Genomic DNA, 16,430 nt, shown 5'->3' on the forward strand with positions numbered 1-16,430 from the left:
GATTAAACACTGAGAGTACAGTCTGAGAACTATGGTTCCCAGGCTTCTTCAGTCCACAGACCACTTCAATGACATAAGACTCCATGGATGACTCCTAACATCTCCAACGTCATCACACATCAGAATCAATGGGAAGACTGGTGCTGCTTGTGATGGAGTGCCAATGGGGCTCTATTCTAACATCTCTATGTTCCTTAACAAATATTCATTAGTTTTTGTTGGAAACAAATGTACAGACCAGTGCTACACAGAATTACATGATCTGTTATCACCATTCATCCAAAAATAAAATAAAATAGACTGTCCTAAGACTACAGAGTCAATGACAAAATTCTAATGTTCATGTGCATCTTTTCCTTTGTAAGTTACACCCATCCACTTCCTAAAGGAGGACTTAAGGAATTACAAATACATAGAAGCCACAAGGAGCTACAGACAATGCATATAAACTGAATTTTCCTGGCATCATCATTAAATAACTATCCAACTGACTTACCCTTAAGTAAACTATGTACAAGGCAGGTACATATGTTTTCCATTTCATATTTATAACAAACCTAGTATGGTTATTATTCTTACTGTCTCCTTTAAACCGAGGCTCAGGGAGATTAAGTACTTGCTCACGGTGTCAGCACTAGAAAGTAGCAGTGCAGAGGTTTGAACTCGGTGCTTTCTGACTCCAACCGTTAGCACTTGGGCATTCAAATACACTGGCCCATGCCGCCAATGAGAGCGTGAATAAGAGTTTACCACTGGATATCTACGTGCAAAGAATATACCCTTACATCACACCAAAAATTAATTAAAAATGGATCAGACCTACATAGAAGAGACATAAAACTATAAAAGCTTCTAGAAAAAGCATAGGAGTAAATCCTCATGACCTTCTGTTATGCAATGGGTTCTTAAGATGTGACATTAAAAGTACAAGAAATAAAAGAAAAAAATGATAAACTGGACATAAAAATTGAAACCATTTGTGCCTCAAGTGATACCATCAAGAAAGTGAAATACACTCTACAGAATAAGAAAAAATACTTGTAAATCACATCAGATAAGGAACTCATAACCAGAATAATGAACTCTTACAATGCCACAGTGGAAAAATAAGCTCAATTAACAAATGGGCAAAGGATGTGCACAGACATTCCTCAAAGAAGATATACAAATGGCTCATAAGCACATGAAAAGATGATCAATGTCATCGTCACTAGGGAAACATAAATCCACTTCAACTCCCTAGGATGGACATATAAAAAAGACAGACAATACCAAGTGTGGGTGAGGATGTAGAGAAATGGGCATCTTCTTTCATTACTGAGAAGAATGTAAAATGGTATGGCCACTTTGGAAAAATTTGTAAGTTCTCCAAAAAATAAAAATAAAAAACGGAACAACTCAAATGTCCATCAGTGGGTGAATGGATAAACAAATGGTATCTCCATACAACGGAACAGAGTTTGTTAATAAAAAGGAATGAAGTACTGGAACATGCTACAACAGTGATGAACCCAAAAAACGTTATGCTAGGTAAAAGAAGCCAGTCACAGAAGACCACATAACGTGTGATTCCATTTCTATGAAATGTCTAGAATAAGCCAATTTATACAGACAGATTAGTGGTTGCAAGAGGGGGTGGGGAGACAGTGATTGCTAACGGGTACTGAGTTCTTTTGGGGCTAAAGCAAGTGTTTTAAAATTGACCATGGCAATGGTTGCACTCTTTAAATATAGTAAAGCCCACTATCTAGCATATTTTAAATGCGCAAAATGTATGATCAGTGAATCATTATCTCAATAACGATGTTAAAAAACAAACCAACCAAAAAGGTTGACCAGTGGTTGAGAGACCACGAGAATCTCACTCTGGATCACTCCCAGCCCAGCGATGCTCTGGACACTGTTTCCCCCGCACGAACTTGTGCAGGCCGGTCACCTTCCTCCACCTGGGGGTGGGGGTGAGCAAAATTACAGCACCTCCTCTGACAACCATCTGGTCAGCGTGATGCAAGCTTCTGTTATTTTTGGAATGCGGCGCTGCAATGTGCTTGTGCCCTAACCTGCCGGAGGGGCCCAAGGCGCCTGCAGCTGGCGGGAGGGAGCTCGGGGCAGCAGCCCTCGCATCTGCTGAGTGGGCAGGAAAGGGACCTAAAACTGTAAAGGAGACTGCTCACAGCTGCTCAGAAATTCTCCTGGTGACAAAACATATGCACGACACTGGGCCATCTTCCTCACTCCTGAACTCCTCCCCGCCTGCCACCCCCAATGAGAGTCTGCTATTCTAGGTCAACGTACTTTAAATATCGGTGCAGCATGAATCAACCAGAATTACATAATGATCAAGCAGGAAGGACCTTTAAACGTATTATGCAATGGAGCACTAACTCGGGAGCCACGTACTAGCTGTGTGAGCTTGGGCCACTTCCTCTGCCTTTCCGAGTCTCAACGTCTTCCTCAGGAAAATGGGAACAAAAAAGGCAGCTGCTTCCTAACACTGTTGTGAGGATTAAACGAGTGGATCCGTGTAAAAGCTTATACAGTAAATATTAACTAGTAAAGCTCGTCCTTTTACGGAAGAAGACACTAAAGCTCAGAAACGGCAGTGGCAATGATGGATCTGGTGAGATTCAGGTCTCTGACTCCCTAACTAATGTTCCGCTGCAGAGCGCTCCTCACACCATGGGTATGGACTAGCCCTGGGCTAACTTTCAGGGCTTGTCAGACACAAATGACAAGCACACAGTGCCTAGCGGCTCTGTCTCCCACAAGGGAGGTGTTTGAAACATTTAACCCACTCCCTTTTCTCTGCAGGTTTAATCTTCTAAAGAGAGGGTGCGACACGAAATCCCAGAACATCCGAGGTGCAGGTGCTCCCAGGGCAGGATGGCTCAGGGCTGAAGAAAACACCCGTAGCAGTTCCTCCCCGCCCTCTCCTCTGAAGGAGCACAGGGTACCTGAGGATGTGTGGTGCGTTCGGGAAGAGAGACTTTTCTTCCTTTTTTATATTGTAGTGGCATATTCATGCAAGCAGTTTGGAAGTTATTCTCAAGGCATGATGTTTTCAACTTTTAGTAACTGATGCATATTAATTTAAGAGGCAAGAGAAGCTCACAAACAAACTACATTTGACAAAATACAAGAAATGGAGCCAAGGTAAGCTTTAAGCTTTTAAACAATCTTCTCTCTCTCTCTCTCTCTCTCTCTCTCTCTGTCTCTTTACACACACACACACACACACACACACACACACTCACTCCACAGTGTCTAAACCAGCGGATGAGGCCCTGCATCATCAGGCCTCCCCCACCCCTTGTTGGAGCCTCCCTCTTCTCACCTCTCCAGCCATGCAGGTCTTTCATTTCCTCAAACTCACGGGTCTCCATCCAGCTTTAAGGCCTTCACGCTGACATTGCCTGCACCAGAGCAAGTCCTTCCTTACAGCCTCCATCGGCACCTTGGCCTTGGCCTTGTCACCTACTAGCTTCAACTGATCATTCAGGCTCTCTTACACCTTTTCTTCCAAGAAGCCTTCCCCAATGACCCAGACTAGTCTCTCCTCTCCCCCTCTCCCCAAAGTACACACACTTGGAACAAGCGTCTAAGCACTTACCAATGACTGTCCCCCCACACCCCCCAACCGCTGGTTATAAGTGTAAGCTCAAGGAAGGCGGGGCTGTGTCTGTCTTGTGCAAGGTGCTTACTCTGTGCCCAGCTCAGAGCAGGTAGTGAAGGAAATCAACAACACTCTCCAAGGATTCAAAGGAGCAGCTGCTAACGCTGACTTCCTAACGTCTCCACTCAAATGTGACACAGGCATCCCATAGCAAGGTGTGTCCACGACAGAAACACACAAGCCACACAAGTGGTTGTGTACTGTCTTTGGGAGAAAACCTCACTTCTAACCACACTATGCACGGAAAAGAGGTTCTGGGTACACCCACCAGGGGCACGCAGCTGTGTAACCTCATTGAAGTCACCTGCCACCGAATCCTCCCGGACACACCGTCCCTAAAGCGCCCCAGAGCATCAAGACACCACAGCCTTCAAAAGACTGTCCCGTTGGGAAGGACGGGGACACACGTCTCCTTGACTCTTAGAGAGACTGGGGCTGTTTCTGGTTTCACATGCATCGCTATGGGAATTAAACGCGCCTCGCTCATTTCCCATAATAAAGAGTATAATTCCAAAAAAGGTGCCTAGCACAGTTTCCAGCATACAGAAGGCACTTGTTAAAAACTGGTCGCACAAATGAAAAAAAAAAAAAAAAAGAAGAAGAAGAAGAAGAAGAAGCTTGTTCTGAATCACATTCACCGCTGAAGAACAGTCATGACCTTTTCAAGATGGGAAGGAAGCACTTCCACACGTTGGAAAGGGGCGGGCTACGATTTTTGGTTTTTAAGCCGTTCTGCTCCGCAGGGCAAGAAAACAGCTGCTAATATTTGCACTGATTCTACGGTCGTTTCCGAGTCTGTAAGAACAAAAAGAGATGCTCAGTGAGAAAGCCCAGAGCCTGGCGCAAACCTTGGCGCCCCGACACGGCTGAGATGGAGCTCTGGCGCGAGGTGTGCACGCAGGTGACTCTGAAGGTGCAGGAGGAAAGTGTCTGCCCTGGGGACCCTTCTTCTTCAAAAGCCCGCCCCCCCCCCCCAAACCCCTCCACCCCGTGCAGTACAAGTTACTTCGAGCACCGACCTGAAGCCTTCCAGCCCATCTGCTGGCCAGGCAAGATCAGCTCCTTCGCCGGAATGCAGCGCCTCCCTCCCGATGCCCCCGAGGGCACCGCGCCGCTCCGGTCACCCCGAATCTGCGGACTTCCTAGGTTTCCTTGGAAGCGAAAGGGCAGCTATGGCCCTCACCCAGCCCCTCAGGGGGACGTGTCCGTACAGCCGGGGGGACACTGTCCGGTGAGGGAAGCGCTTTGGGGAGGAAATATCCCCGGTCCGCACCGGTCTCCGTGGTCCCAGGAGGGGCCGTGACCCCGACCCCCGGGAGGCGCGTCCGACGTCGCCCTCCGGCCGCTCAGACAAAGGACCGGGCGCCCGGCGCGCCCCCACTCACCGCTCAGATAGTTGGTCCACTTGTACAGCACCCCCTCCATGGCGCGGGCCGCGGTCCCTCGCTCGCAGCGCTCACTGCTCCAGGCCCCCGGAGGCGAGGAGCGCGGGCCGCAGGGCCATCGCCCGGCGCCGCCGAGCCGCCCACTCCCGGCGCCCGGCCCGCTGCGGGGACGCCCGGCCGGTCACATCGCCGCCCGGGGGCGGGGTCACTGCAGCGGCCTCGGCACGTGAGGGCAGGACAGGGGCCGGCGCGCCTCCGCTCGGGGGCTGGGACCCGGGTGGGCCGGAGGGGCGGCAGAGCCTCCCAAGTGCCGCAAGCGAGGCAGCGGGTCGCCGGCGGCGCGGGCACCGCGCGCTCCCGGAGTCCCCGACCTGCCGGGCCCCGGGGTCCTCTCGCGCATGCCCAGTGCACCACTGGCGCGCCTGTAGCGAAAATCCACTCCGGGTTTTGGCGGTGACGGCGGGGGCGGGGCTGCCGGAGCTAGTGAGGCCCGCTGGGAAATTGAGTCCCGGGAGGCGGGCCGGGGAGGAAGCGCTGGATGCAAAAGGAGGAGGGAAGCCGCTGGGACAGGTGTGGGGCGCGCTCACTGTGAACGGTGCAATGGATAGGTCGGGTCCCACCTCGCGATGTTTGGGGGTTCACGTGGCCCCTGAGGTGGCCCCTGGGTTCTGATCCCCAGTCGATGTCAAGGCTGTCGATTGGTCCTACACACTCGGGGGACCCAACAGGAGGGCTTACGGAGATGATGGGAGGTTCGCGACAGAATGCTGTGTGGCCAGTGTGAATGCAATGTCGAAATGCTAAGGCCTGGCCACTAGAAATGTGGTCCGTGGACAGCAGCCTTGGCATCACCTGGGAGCTCGTCAGAATTGCAGAATCTCGCCTCTAGCCCCGACCTCCCAAATAGAAGAAATCTGCATGGGGTTCCTATGCCTGTGAAAGTGTGAGAAAGTTCCGGGCTAAGGATATCTGAGCAGGGAGAAGGTTAAATATGGATGAGTGGAAAGAGCAGGTTACGAAACAAAGTGTACAATGGGATCCAAATTAATGGGATCCAAATTATTTTAGGCACATGTCACAGAAGCACGAACCAACATGATAAGATTATTTGTGGCGTTATAGGCGATCTCCCCCCCCCCCCGCCCCCGCTTTTCTTTTTTTTCCCTTTAGTATAAGGTTTATTTGCCGTATTTAGCAAATAAAAATACAGAACAATTCGTTGTTTATCTGAAATTCAAATCGAATCCAGCTCCTGTAGTCTAACTGGAAACCCTACTTTAGTGCTTTACAGTTTCTTCCGAATTGAGTATAATGAACATGTACTGCTTTTGAAATTAGGTGGAAAATGTAAAACTAAAACATTTTAAGCTGAGATGAACCTATGTAACTCGTAGGATTACCATTTCTTCTCTAAGCGGAAGTGTGACGTGCTTATCCTCAATAGGAGCTGTTATTGATCCTCTGGAGTAGGAACATCTGAGTGATAAATTATTAGTAGCCATAATGTTATACGGCGTTGTAGAATGCACCAGACCTGATTTGAAGGCGGAGCTCAACTGCTTTGGCGCTGAATAACCTTGAACAGGACTCTTAATCTCTCCTAGCTTAACTATACGTATTTTATATGGGATAAAAGACCCTGCCTGCTGGCTGTGTAGTCAAGATCACGCACGGAACGCGCTTTGGGAACCCTACAGCAAGGTGTAAGTCTTCATCGTTTATACCATCAGTTACCTAGTAAGCAACAGCAGGAGTCTTGGATTGTGAAATTTGGGGGGCTTCTCACCTACGGCGAGAATAAATGAGTATTTCCGGAAACTTCTCCAGTTTTCACAAGTCCCCAGGAATCTTCCCACCTCACTCAGTCGGGGTACTTTACACGTGCAAATCCGCTTGGGGGGGGGGGGGAGTTTCCGGGTTAGCTCGGCGCCCCACCCCTCTTCCAAAATTCCAAGTTGTGGAATCCCTTAATCCGCCGGGCTCTAGGACCACTCCTGGTGGTTCGCCCCCACTCCGGGCGACTCCGGCTCCAGAGGGCGGTCAATTACCTTCTTGCAACGTCATTGGCTGGGAGGCGCCTGAGGGACAGCACTGCCAGCCAATGGGAGGCCGGCATCCTCAGACGCCCACGTAGTCAGAACCACTCTGGCTCGGGGTTTGGGTTTAACCCTTTAGAGGCAAGTTCGCCGGGCGTGGGAAAGTTGCCGGTGGTAAACGTGCCACGTCGCTAGGAAGGGAGAGTCATGAACTTGCCGGAGGCCGTCGTCCTTCAGCCATCAACTACACCCTTAACTCTATGAGGTCCGGGGTCCTTCCTCTGTGTCTGTAGGACTTTCTTTCCTGCTCCAGCGACATGAGGCTTTTCCTGTGGAACTCGGTCCTGACGCTGCTGGTCACGGCTCTGAGCGGGGCGCTGATCCCCGAGCCCGAAGTGAAGATCGAGGTGCTCCAGAGGCCGTTCATCTGCCATCGCAAGACCAAAGGGGGGGACTTGATGCTGGTCCACTACGAGGGCTACTTGGAAAAGGATGGCTCTTTATTTCACTCCACGTAAGTGATTCTACCCCGCAGGCAAAGCAACGAAGAACCCGCCCACCGGTCCCAGCCCCTGGGCCGGACAGCTAGCGTGGGCCAAGTTTTACCGTATTTTTAAAAAAACTGAACTATCTCATTTCCTCCTTTGGGGAAAGGAAACGGGTTAAAGCCGATCTTAGGTAAGGAGATCTTTGCAGGTCTTATGGGGAACATGTTGTCAAGAGAAAGAAGGACCCCTTAGTATTAGAAAATAATTTTTATGACTATAAAAATTAGACCTAGGGTCTTCCCTGTCTCAGAACCAAAAACCTAGGTGGACGACGGTGAGAGTCCTGGGCCACTTTTTAGCAGTTTGCCACTGAAGCCTGGTAACTGCCGAGGGCACTCTTGTCTGCAGCCTCCGTGTAAACAGTCAGGAACTGCCTACCTTGAGAATGGCGAAGAAGTACCATACATGGGCCCGTTTATAAAGCGTGTTTGCCCTTTCTAGAACCATGGCCTATGTGGTAAATAAATAAAGGCTCACATCCCTTTGCCGTGACACGAAATGTGCCCAAACTGCAGTCTGTTGGGTGATAGATTCTTTTTCCCTTTTTTTCCCTATCCTTCCCAGATTTTCTACAATTGGAACAAACGTTCCTTTGATCGTGGGAGAAATGGAGGAAAAGAGGAAGTCATAGCCTTTATCTAGACTTAATGAAACCTAGCAGGGTGACTTCCCTTCTCACCTACTAGATACACTTGCACAGAAGAACCCTTTCCTTATGGTGCCAAAGGGAGCTCCCTGGGATTCAGACTCTCCTCAGCCCTCCAGCCACACCCCCCCCCCCCCCCCCCCCCCCCCGTAGCTCCACAGCTGGGTTTTCTGGGGCTGGCCTTCCTTTAGCTCACAGCCAGTATATCCTGACCATTCTCTTCTTCCTCGGTCCTCGAGGGGTCATTCCTCCAGGCTTTCCTGCACCGCCCCACAGTAACCCCTGCGGAGAGAGGTGGGCCCTGGTTTGAGAGGGGATAGAGGGTGGGATAGGTGGGAGAGCAGCCTTTTCCAGCTGCAGAGCTGTCAGCAGGCTGTATAAGGAGAGTTTGTAGGCGTGTGAGAAGATGCTATGCTCCTGACTCTCGGTGTCTGTGTGGGTATGCACACGTGTGTGGGGCCCAAGAATCAATAACAGCTTCTGTTGAGGGTACATTCTCCCTAGCCCTCCTCCTCCTCCCCAAACTCACCCACTTTTAACTATTTCTCTCCCTCTTCTCCTAGTAGCCTTCCTGGGACAGCATCCCTTTGTGATTAAGACCTTGAACTTTGTAGTTAAGTCAAATACTGGCGCACTTAACCGCAGTTTCCTCACCTACAAGATACACTTGCAGGGGAAAATGGTACTTACCCCATATGATCATTGTTAGAATTAAAAGAAGAAAAGTATTTAGGGTAATACCTGGTATATGGTAAATGCTCAAATAGTTGTTGATTGTTTTAAGCCATGGCCAGGTAGCTTAGTTGGTTAGAGCATCTTCCTGATACACCGAGGCTGAGGGTTACATAGATCCCCAGTCAGGGCACATACAACAACCAACCAATGAATTCATAAATAAGTGGAACAACAAATTTCTCTGTCTCTCTTTCTCTCAAAAAAAAAAAAAAAACAAACCAAAAAAAAAACACAAAACTAAACAAAACAGTAACAAATTTTTAAAATAATAGTTGTTTATTGTTTTTATTGTTATGCCATCTGCACTTCTCTAGCTAAGTCAACAGTGTGAAATTTACATCAAGAAATTTGGGGCAAAAAAAAAAAAGAAATTTGGGCAGTGAATTGAATTATATCATAAATTTGATGTGTGTGTGTGTGTGTGTGGCTGTTTTCATTAACTTCCAAATTTAATCACTATGGGTGGGAATAATGTACTACAACAATAAAAAGGTTACTAAAATGTTCTAATGTGTTTTCTTCCTATTGTAGCCACAAACATAACAATGGTCAGCCCATTTGGTTTACCCTGGGCATCCTGGAGGCTCTCAAAGGTTGGGACCAGGGCTTGAAGGGAATGTGTGTGGGAGAGAAGAGAAAGCTCGTCATTCCTCCTGCCCTGGGCTATGGGAAAGAAGGAAAAGGTAATAATCATTCTACCTTTCTCTGTAGCACTGGAGTTCTTTCTAAATTAGGAGACAGAAGTCAGTGTAGCTACTATGTATTTTCCCCTCTAGCAGTAAATAGAAAATTTGTATTTCTTTGGGAAATATCATTATGTCTTGATTATTCTTTGAAATGGCCGATTAAAGCCATAATATCTAATGGCCAACTAAGCTAACAATGAAAAAAGGCTCTGGAGCCTTCAGCTCTAGTATTATTCACATTGTTCACAATCTGATGGCTTCTTTTGTCTATGGGTGTGTGGTACAGAATCCATAACATAATATTTACCATTTCACCATTTTTAAGTGTACCATTCAGTGGCATTAACCCTTTGCACTCGCTTGCTTTTTTCTCGATTCCTTTATTCTACTCGGGATTTAATTTTTTAAATACCCCAGATTTTACAAAGCGCGGCAGTAGAATAAAAAACTGGAGTTTCTTTTCATACAAACTTATTTATTTGGATCTTTTTATATTTCAAATTATTGATACATTCAAAGAGTAATTTTAACCTCTATAATTTTTCATGGTGTGATATTTTTTGAAACATTCGACATACAAGCTGCTACCGATGCTAACTGTGTCGAGTCACACTCGACATCCGAGTGCAAAAGGTTAAGTACGTTCACACTGTGGTGCGAATATCACCGCTGTCTGTCTCCAAAACTTTTTCATCCTCCCCAACGGAAACTCACCAATTTATTTTAACAGTGCGAAAGGATAGCTCACTCAACATACGTGTGTTGATGAGTCGGACCTTTAAAAGATAGGCTGTTAAGGCATCACATGCAATTTTAGATGCGGGCAGTATGTGATACTCAACTGAAGTTTCCCACAACAAAACTTAGACATTTTTTAATGGTTTAACTTAGAAAACGAGTGGAGTGACATGAAATGAGTTCAGTGGAACCGAAGCAAGTGTGCGAGCGCCCCAGGGAGGCACCTGCACCTTCGGTTGGAGTGGGAGCCTGTGCGGCTTTCTAAAGGGCGGCTTACGGAGGCCAGAGGGTGTTTCAAGCATAGGATGTGCATGTAGCCGATAATTCCTTTGTTGTAATCGAATCTAAGGGAATAAACAGGTATCAGAAGAAAGATTTGTGAATAGCGATGTCCATTCCTGTGTTGTTTCTAGTGGCAAAAAAATTGGAACCAACTTAAGCGTATAATGAGAAGGGTTTAGTGCAATAAAATGTGGCTCAGTTACTTAGAAATGGCATTTCAAAGCTTAAAAAAATTACATCCAAAATGTGTATGATATAATATTATATGTGAAAGTAGAAAATAAAGCTACAGTATATATTATACTATGATAGTAAGTATTAGAAAAAAGTTTATACACATACAGCATGAATCACAAAGAAATAAATAAGAATGTTAACAATGGGGCTGGGAATTATTTTTATTTCTAGTTCTACCTCTTCCAAATCCTCTACAATGGGCACATATTACCTACATAATGAAGAAAAAAAATTTTAAGTAGTCATTAGAATAAAATGAAGAACCACTCGGAGGTAATAGGAATATAGACTTCGCAGTATCCTTAGGTCTAAACCATTTACAAAGTGGGAACCCTAGTCCCAGTTTCCCGGGAAGAAAGTAGGGGTCATATGTGAAGAATTGTATCTTCTAAAATGGGACTTGCACTTGCTGTATAAATCTTATGCATAGAATGGGATGTACTAACAAACTAATTCCGTATTTTAATAATAATCCTCTTAAGAGAAGAAAATCAAGTATCTAGAAAGTATTTCTCTGATGTTCAAATGTAGTCTAGTCTTTCACCTTCCTGTATCTTTATCTTCTCACCTTTAATATTTATACATAGAGTACTAGTCCATTACTCTTTCGCCACCCTGCATTTAACTCAATTTCACTTTATAACAAGTAGAGATCTAAAGAGGAGTCATTTCCTTCCAGCGCCATGAAACTAACTCTGCGAATATGTGTTAACGCTAGTCCTGTAGTCCTGTAGCACCTCGTTTGCATGCCGCCTTCGGAAAGGCACCTGTTTCCCCGACGACCTAGTGCATGCCCCTTCTCTGTCTAGATCTGCACCGGTAAGGCTTCAGCACGCTGCGTGAGTTTTGTTCCTTCAGCACTTACAAATGCCCTTTCGTGGAAATATGTGGGGTGGGGAGGCTTAGAAGTATTTGTAGTGTTTACCTAGACCCGTATGTTAAATATGGTTATAAGGAAACAGTTGAAAAATTGTCTCTACTTCCCAGAAAAAAATTTTTTTAAGGTCCCTGGGACTTTAACAATGCTCTTCTCGCTTTTAAAGATTTTTTTTATCTCCCTTCTCAGCAATGTGTTTTAATTTCTCCCCTCTCCTGAAATTTCTTCCATATATGTGCAACGGCCTAACTTTCTGAAATTGTTAATCCTTTCTGAATTGTTTTTTTACATTTTTATTTTGGAGAGAAAGAGGGAGGGAGAGGGATAGAGAGATAGAAACATCGATGAGAGAGAACGCTGTCTCCTGCATGCCCCTAACTAGGGACTGGGGAGATTGAGCCCCCAACCCAGCCATGTGCCCTGACCGGGAATTAAACCTGTGATCTCTTGGTTCATGGGTTGACACTCAACCCCTGAGCCACACTGGCCAGGCTTGAATTGTTTTTAAAGCCTGCAAGAGAGTTATATCTTAGTAACATATATTGAAAGCTTACTATTTATCAAGCAAAATGGTAAGTATTTTGCATGGACTTACCTTCCTTCATCTTCCCAATAGACTCTGGAGGTAGACATTATTGTCATTTGTGTTTTACAGATTGGGAAACTGAGGCTTAGAGAGAGGCAGAAGTAAGCTGCAAACCTAGATAGTATGACACCAGAGCTCACCCAGTTATAAACCACCTCCATTGGCAGAAATGGCAGTATGATATATATTTCTAGGTCAGGACTTTCTGACTCAAGTTAGTAAATCACTTGTACTATAATTAACTCTGAAATATCTAAATCACTTTAAGTCATTTTTTACTTATAATATGTAATACCTTAATTGCATTTGAAATTTTAATACCCCAGGCCATTAGGTATGTGTGTGTGTGCATGTGTGTGTATGTAAAACAATTTCTAACTGCCAAACCAAAATCAGACTGCTTTTGATCTATTAATTTGGATTATTTCTTCTTTATTCTATTTGTTTGAGTCAAATATGATTATAAGTAATTTCCGTTATATGTGATAATCTTAGGAGGGCTCTTCATTTAATTCAATTAAAAGAATATTTCGTCCAGTACCATAAGTTTTCTATCATCACAATTTGGGATCTTTTAAATATAACTAAACCCCCCCTCCTCATTTAGGTAAAATACCCCCAGAGAGCACACTGATATTTAACATCGACCTCCTGGAGATTCGAAATGGACCAAGATCCCATGAATCATTCCAAGAAATGGATCTTAATGACGACTGGAAACTCTCTAAAGATGAGGTGACCATTCCTTCCTCCTCCTATCTCTTTCTTCCCTTCTTTCAGCGCACTTTTTTTTAGAAATACGTTTTTAAAGAACATTTATTTTTAATTTGGGTAAAATGTTATTTATAAAACTTCTTAAAGTGCCTATGCTTTGAAAATGGACTTTTTCATAGGAAATCATTGTTTTGGAGAGAGAGATATTGAGACTTTAAAAACACCATTTAATCTTTTGCTTTTTTCTCTCTCTCCCCAATGCATAAAATAAGGTTGACTATTTTGTCTTGCCCTAAGTTTTTGAAAGATCCATTTTGTCAAGACAATTCCCATTTTGGAGTTACTGTTTAAGAAACATAGATATCCCGAGAAATAGTTGCCATAAAGCAGTTGTTGTATATCATTAAATGAGCTACCAGTCCAGTCTGTGATATTGACTGACTCAATGCAGGTATCTTACAAGTAAGAAGTATTAACGAGACCATCATTTTGTAGGTTAAAGTGTATTTGAAGAAGGAGTTTGAAAAGCACGGTGCGGTGGTGAATGAAAGTCATCACGATGTTTTGGTGGAGGATATTTTTGATAAAGAAGATGAAGACAAGGATGGATTTATATCTGCCAGAGAATTTACATATAAACATGACGAGTTATAGAGATACATCTGCCCCTTTTATATAGCAGCCATCTTTAAAGAGCGGGCAACCATCTTTTAAAGAAAGTCTTATTTTTTAACATTGTTTTATTCCATTCTTGCTTTGTTTTTTTAAATTTTTTAATATTTTTTTTCTGAATATTATTTAAAGAACCCCTTAGGGTTTCTAAGTGCCCATTTCTTTCTGGTAAATTACTGGGAAGAAAAAATATTTTTATCTTTGAATAAAGAGAATTCTGGACTGTTTTCTACTTTCACCTATAAAGTCTTATTTGTAACTTTAAAATATTACAATGGGGACCTTGCCCAACGTAAGAGCAAGTATATCACAAATCAGCATCCTCTGTTTCTGCTTCCCCCCATTTTCGCTAAGTTAGATACTGACATTTGCAAAGCCTTTTGCAATAACCCAAAGCTTACTATTTTCATGTTATAATGAAAGTGTTATCTGCCTTTGATTCTCTGCTTGAAGCAACAGGAAGATGGTTGTTGAACTTTACTTGTTAACAGTTACTGCTTTACTGAGAAGATGTGCAATGCTGAAGTGATTGACAAAGTTAATGACTTATAAGTGTGTATACATTGAACATTCTGCCCAGGACTTAAGCTATAGTATAAGGCTTGGTTCCTGATTGCTACTGACTTGTCATGATAAATAGAACCAATTATTTATGTTTGTTTCTTCCTAATAAAATGTGTCAAAACATTGTAGATGAGGTAGAAAGTTGTATTTAGTTCGTGTTTACTTTTTTAAGGCTAACCAATTATCCTTCCTGGTTTTTAAATTAATAGTCTATAACTAGTGTATTATACTATAGTAACAATATATCATGATTAGTTAACCAATCAAAATTTTCCCATTTCTGCCCCATCAGGAAATAAGGCAGACCCACAGTAGCTGCTATTGAATAAGGTCAAAAGTTTGATAATTTTATTATGTTTTCTTCAATTGGCTTTTATCCTCAATAGTTTAAAAAGTGTCCAATTCCCCATTTACTAAGAATAGTCTTTAGCCCTGGCCCGTGTGGCTCAGTTGGTTGGGTGTCATCCTATGCACCAAGAGGTCCCTGGTTTGATTCCCCATCAGGGTACATGCTTGAGTTGTGGGCTTGATCCCCAGTAGGGGGCATGCAGGAGGCAGCCCGTTGATGTTTCTCATTGATCAATGTCTCACTCTCTTCCTTCCTATCTCTCTAAAAAAATCAATAAAAAAAGTCTTATCATTTACAAAGTGATCTCAAATGTATCACTGACTTTAACTCTCATTGATCTGAAGTCCATGAAAAAAGCCGGTGGATTTTACCTATTTTATAGGTGAGGAAATTGTCATTCAACGAGATTGTTGTGACTGTGGGCAACAGCTAACTTACTGAACCAGATTTCAGTCCTCAAGTTCATTATCTTTTTACCGCCCGGTACCTATATTGAAAAGAAAATTTTTCTTTGCATTTACTGGGTCTAATTTTCTCTTCAGTTTGCTTTCCTAATTTTCTCTTCAATGTGGGTCCTTATCCTTTGAAGATACTTGACTGGCTATTTCTGGTGCCATAGAATTCTCCCCATGATCCAGAAATGGCTCTGGTTTCTTTGAAAAATCTTGTGGTCAGCAATGAATTGCCTCAAAAACCCTATGTGGTGTGGGGTTCCCCATGTGTATCTTAGTCCTTTTATTCCTGTTGAGCTCTAGATTTTTTCTTTTTTTCTTTAAAGAATTATGAACAACTGTTATATCAGATATAGCCTACTTTCACTGATTCTGTATTGACGTTTTCCTCACTAACACCTTTCTCTGGCGAAATCAGCTATGGCTAGAAAACTTTTTAAGTTCACTGCCCTTTTCCTCAACCTGGAGGAGTTCAAAGTCACCGTACAGAAAGCCTTATGACGCTACTTTGTAGGAACATTACTGACGCTGTCTACTGCAGAGCAAGAGAAGTAAAAAGAATTCTGACTATTCAGGCAGCTTATTCCTTCATCTCATGTGAATTTGTATCAATTCCCATCTAAATAAACATCTAGACACAAGTATGAAATGAAAACATGTCACTAGGTTAGGTTGTCTTTAAGTTAACTGCCTTCTTTGGTTTAGTTACCTCTTTGCACCTTTCCATTTGTGGGAATAATCAGACACCAGCTGTGAATTCACTTGTGTATCCTTGGACTCATTAATCCTGCTAGCTGTGTCCTATTTAAATTTGTACGACTGTGTTATGGTATTCTTTTCAAAAGTAAAGATTATTTGGGAAATAATTGGTTTTCTGAAAAATTCTTCACCAATTTCTTCAGTAGTTTTATTGATTTTCTTAACTGTTCTTCCTAGGTTTTATATAAAAACCGAGTAAGGAAGATGGACGGGTAGTTTGGGGAGATGTATAATGATACTTGGAATGTGTCTGATAACTCTGTTTATTTTTTATTTTTTTAAAAAATATATTTTATTGAGTTTTTACAGAGAGGAAGGGAGAGAGATAGAGAGCCAGAAACATCGATGAGAGAGAAACATAGATTAGCTGCCTCCTGCACACCCCCGACTGGGGATGTGCCCGCAACCAAGGTACATGCCCTTGACCGGAATCGAACCCGGGACCCTTCAGTCCGCAGGCTGATGCTCTATCCACTGAGCCAAACCGGCTT

At 43.9% G+C, this 16,430-nt stretch overlaps 2 protein-coding genes across 2 annotated transcripts in view; one reads left to right on the forward strand and one right to left on the reverse strand.

The window, feature by feature from the left end:
• PLEKHA8 (pleckstrin homology domain containing A8) overlaps positions 1–5,449 on the reverse strand; it is a 50,464-nt gene extending 45,015 nt beyond the window's left edge. The window contains exon 1 of the mRNA XM_079785883.1: positions 5,059–5,449. Coding sequence (XP_079642009.1) covers positions 5,059–5,098 — 40 coding nt within the window. The 5' untranslated portion in view covers positions 5,099–5,449. The remainder of the gene's footprint in view (positions 1–5,058) is intronic.
• A 1,791-nt stretch (positions 5,450–7,240) lies between these two features.
• Positions 7,241–14,502, forward strand: FKBP14 (FKBP prolyl isomerase 14). The gene is made up of 4 exons (XM_079786075.1): positions 7,241–7,608; positions 9,555–9,706; positions 13,037–13,164; positions 13,639–14,502. The coding sequence occupies exons 1-4, from the start codon at positions 7,412–7,414 to the stop codon at positions 13,795–13,797; spliced, it is 636 nt and encodes a 211-aa protein (XP_079642201.1). The 5' UTR covers positions 7,241–7,411; the 3' UTR covers positions 13,798–14,502.
• The last annotated feature ends 1,928 nt before the right edge of the window (positions 14,503–16,430 follow it).

This window comes from Cnephaeus nilssonii (assembly GCF_951640355.1).
Source record: "Cnephaeus nilssonii genome assembly, chromosome: 12".
NCBI classification, from domain to species: domain Eukaryota; kingdom Metazoa; phylum Chordata; class Mammalia; order Chiroptera; family Vespertilionidae; genus Cnephaeus; species Cnephaeus nilssonii.

Bases quoted from the DNA above. Each gene is read 5' to 3' on its own strand.
- FKBP14 (XM_079786075.1), top strand. From the start codon at position 7,412: ATGAGGCTTTTCCTGTGGAACTCGGTCCTGACGCTGCTGGTCACGGCT. The intron at 9,707-13,036 runs GTAATAATCATT...CTCCTCATTTAG, and splicing joins CTATGGGAAAGAAGGAAAAG to GTAAAATACCCCCAGAGAGC. The intron at 13,165-13,638 runs GTGACCATTCCT...ATCATTTTGTAG, and splicing joins GGAAACTCTCTAAAGATGAG to GTTAAAGTGTATTTGAAGAA.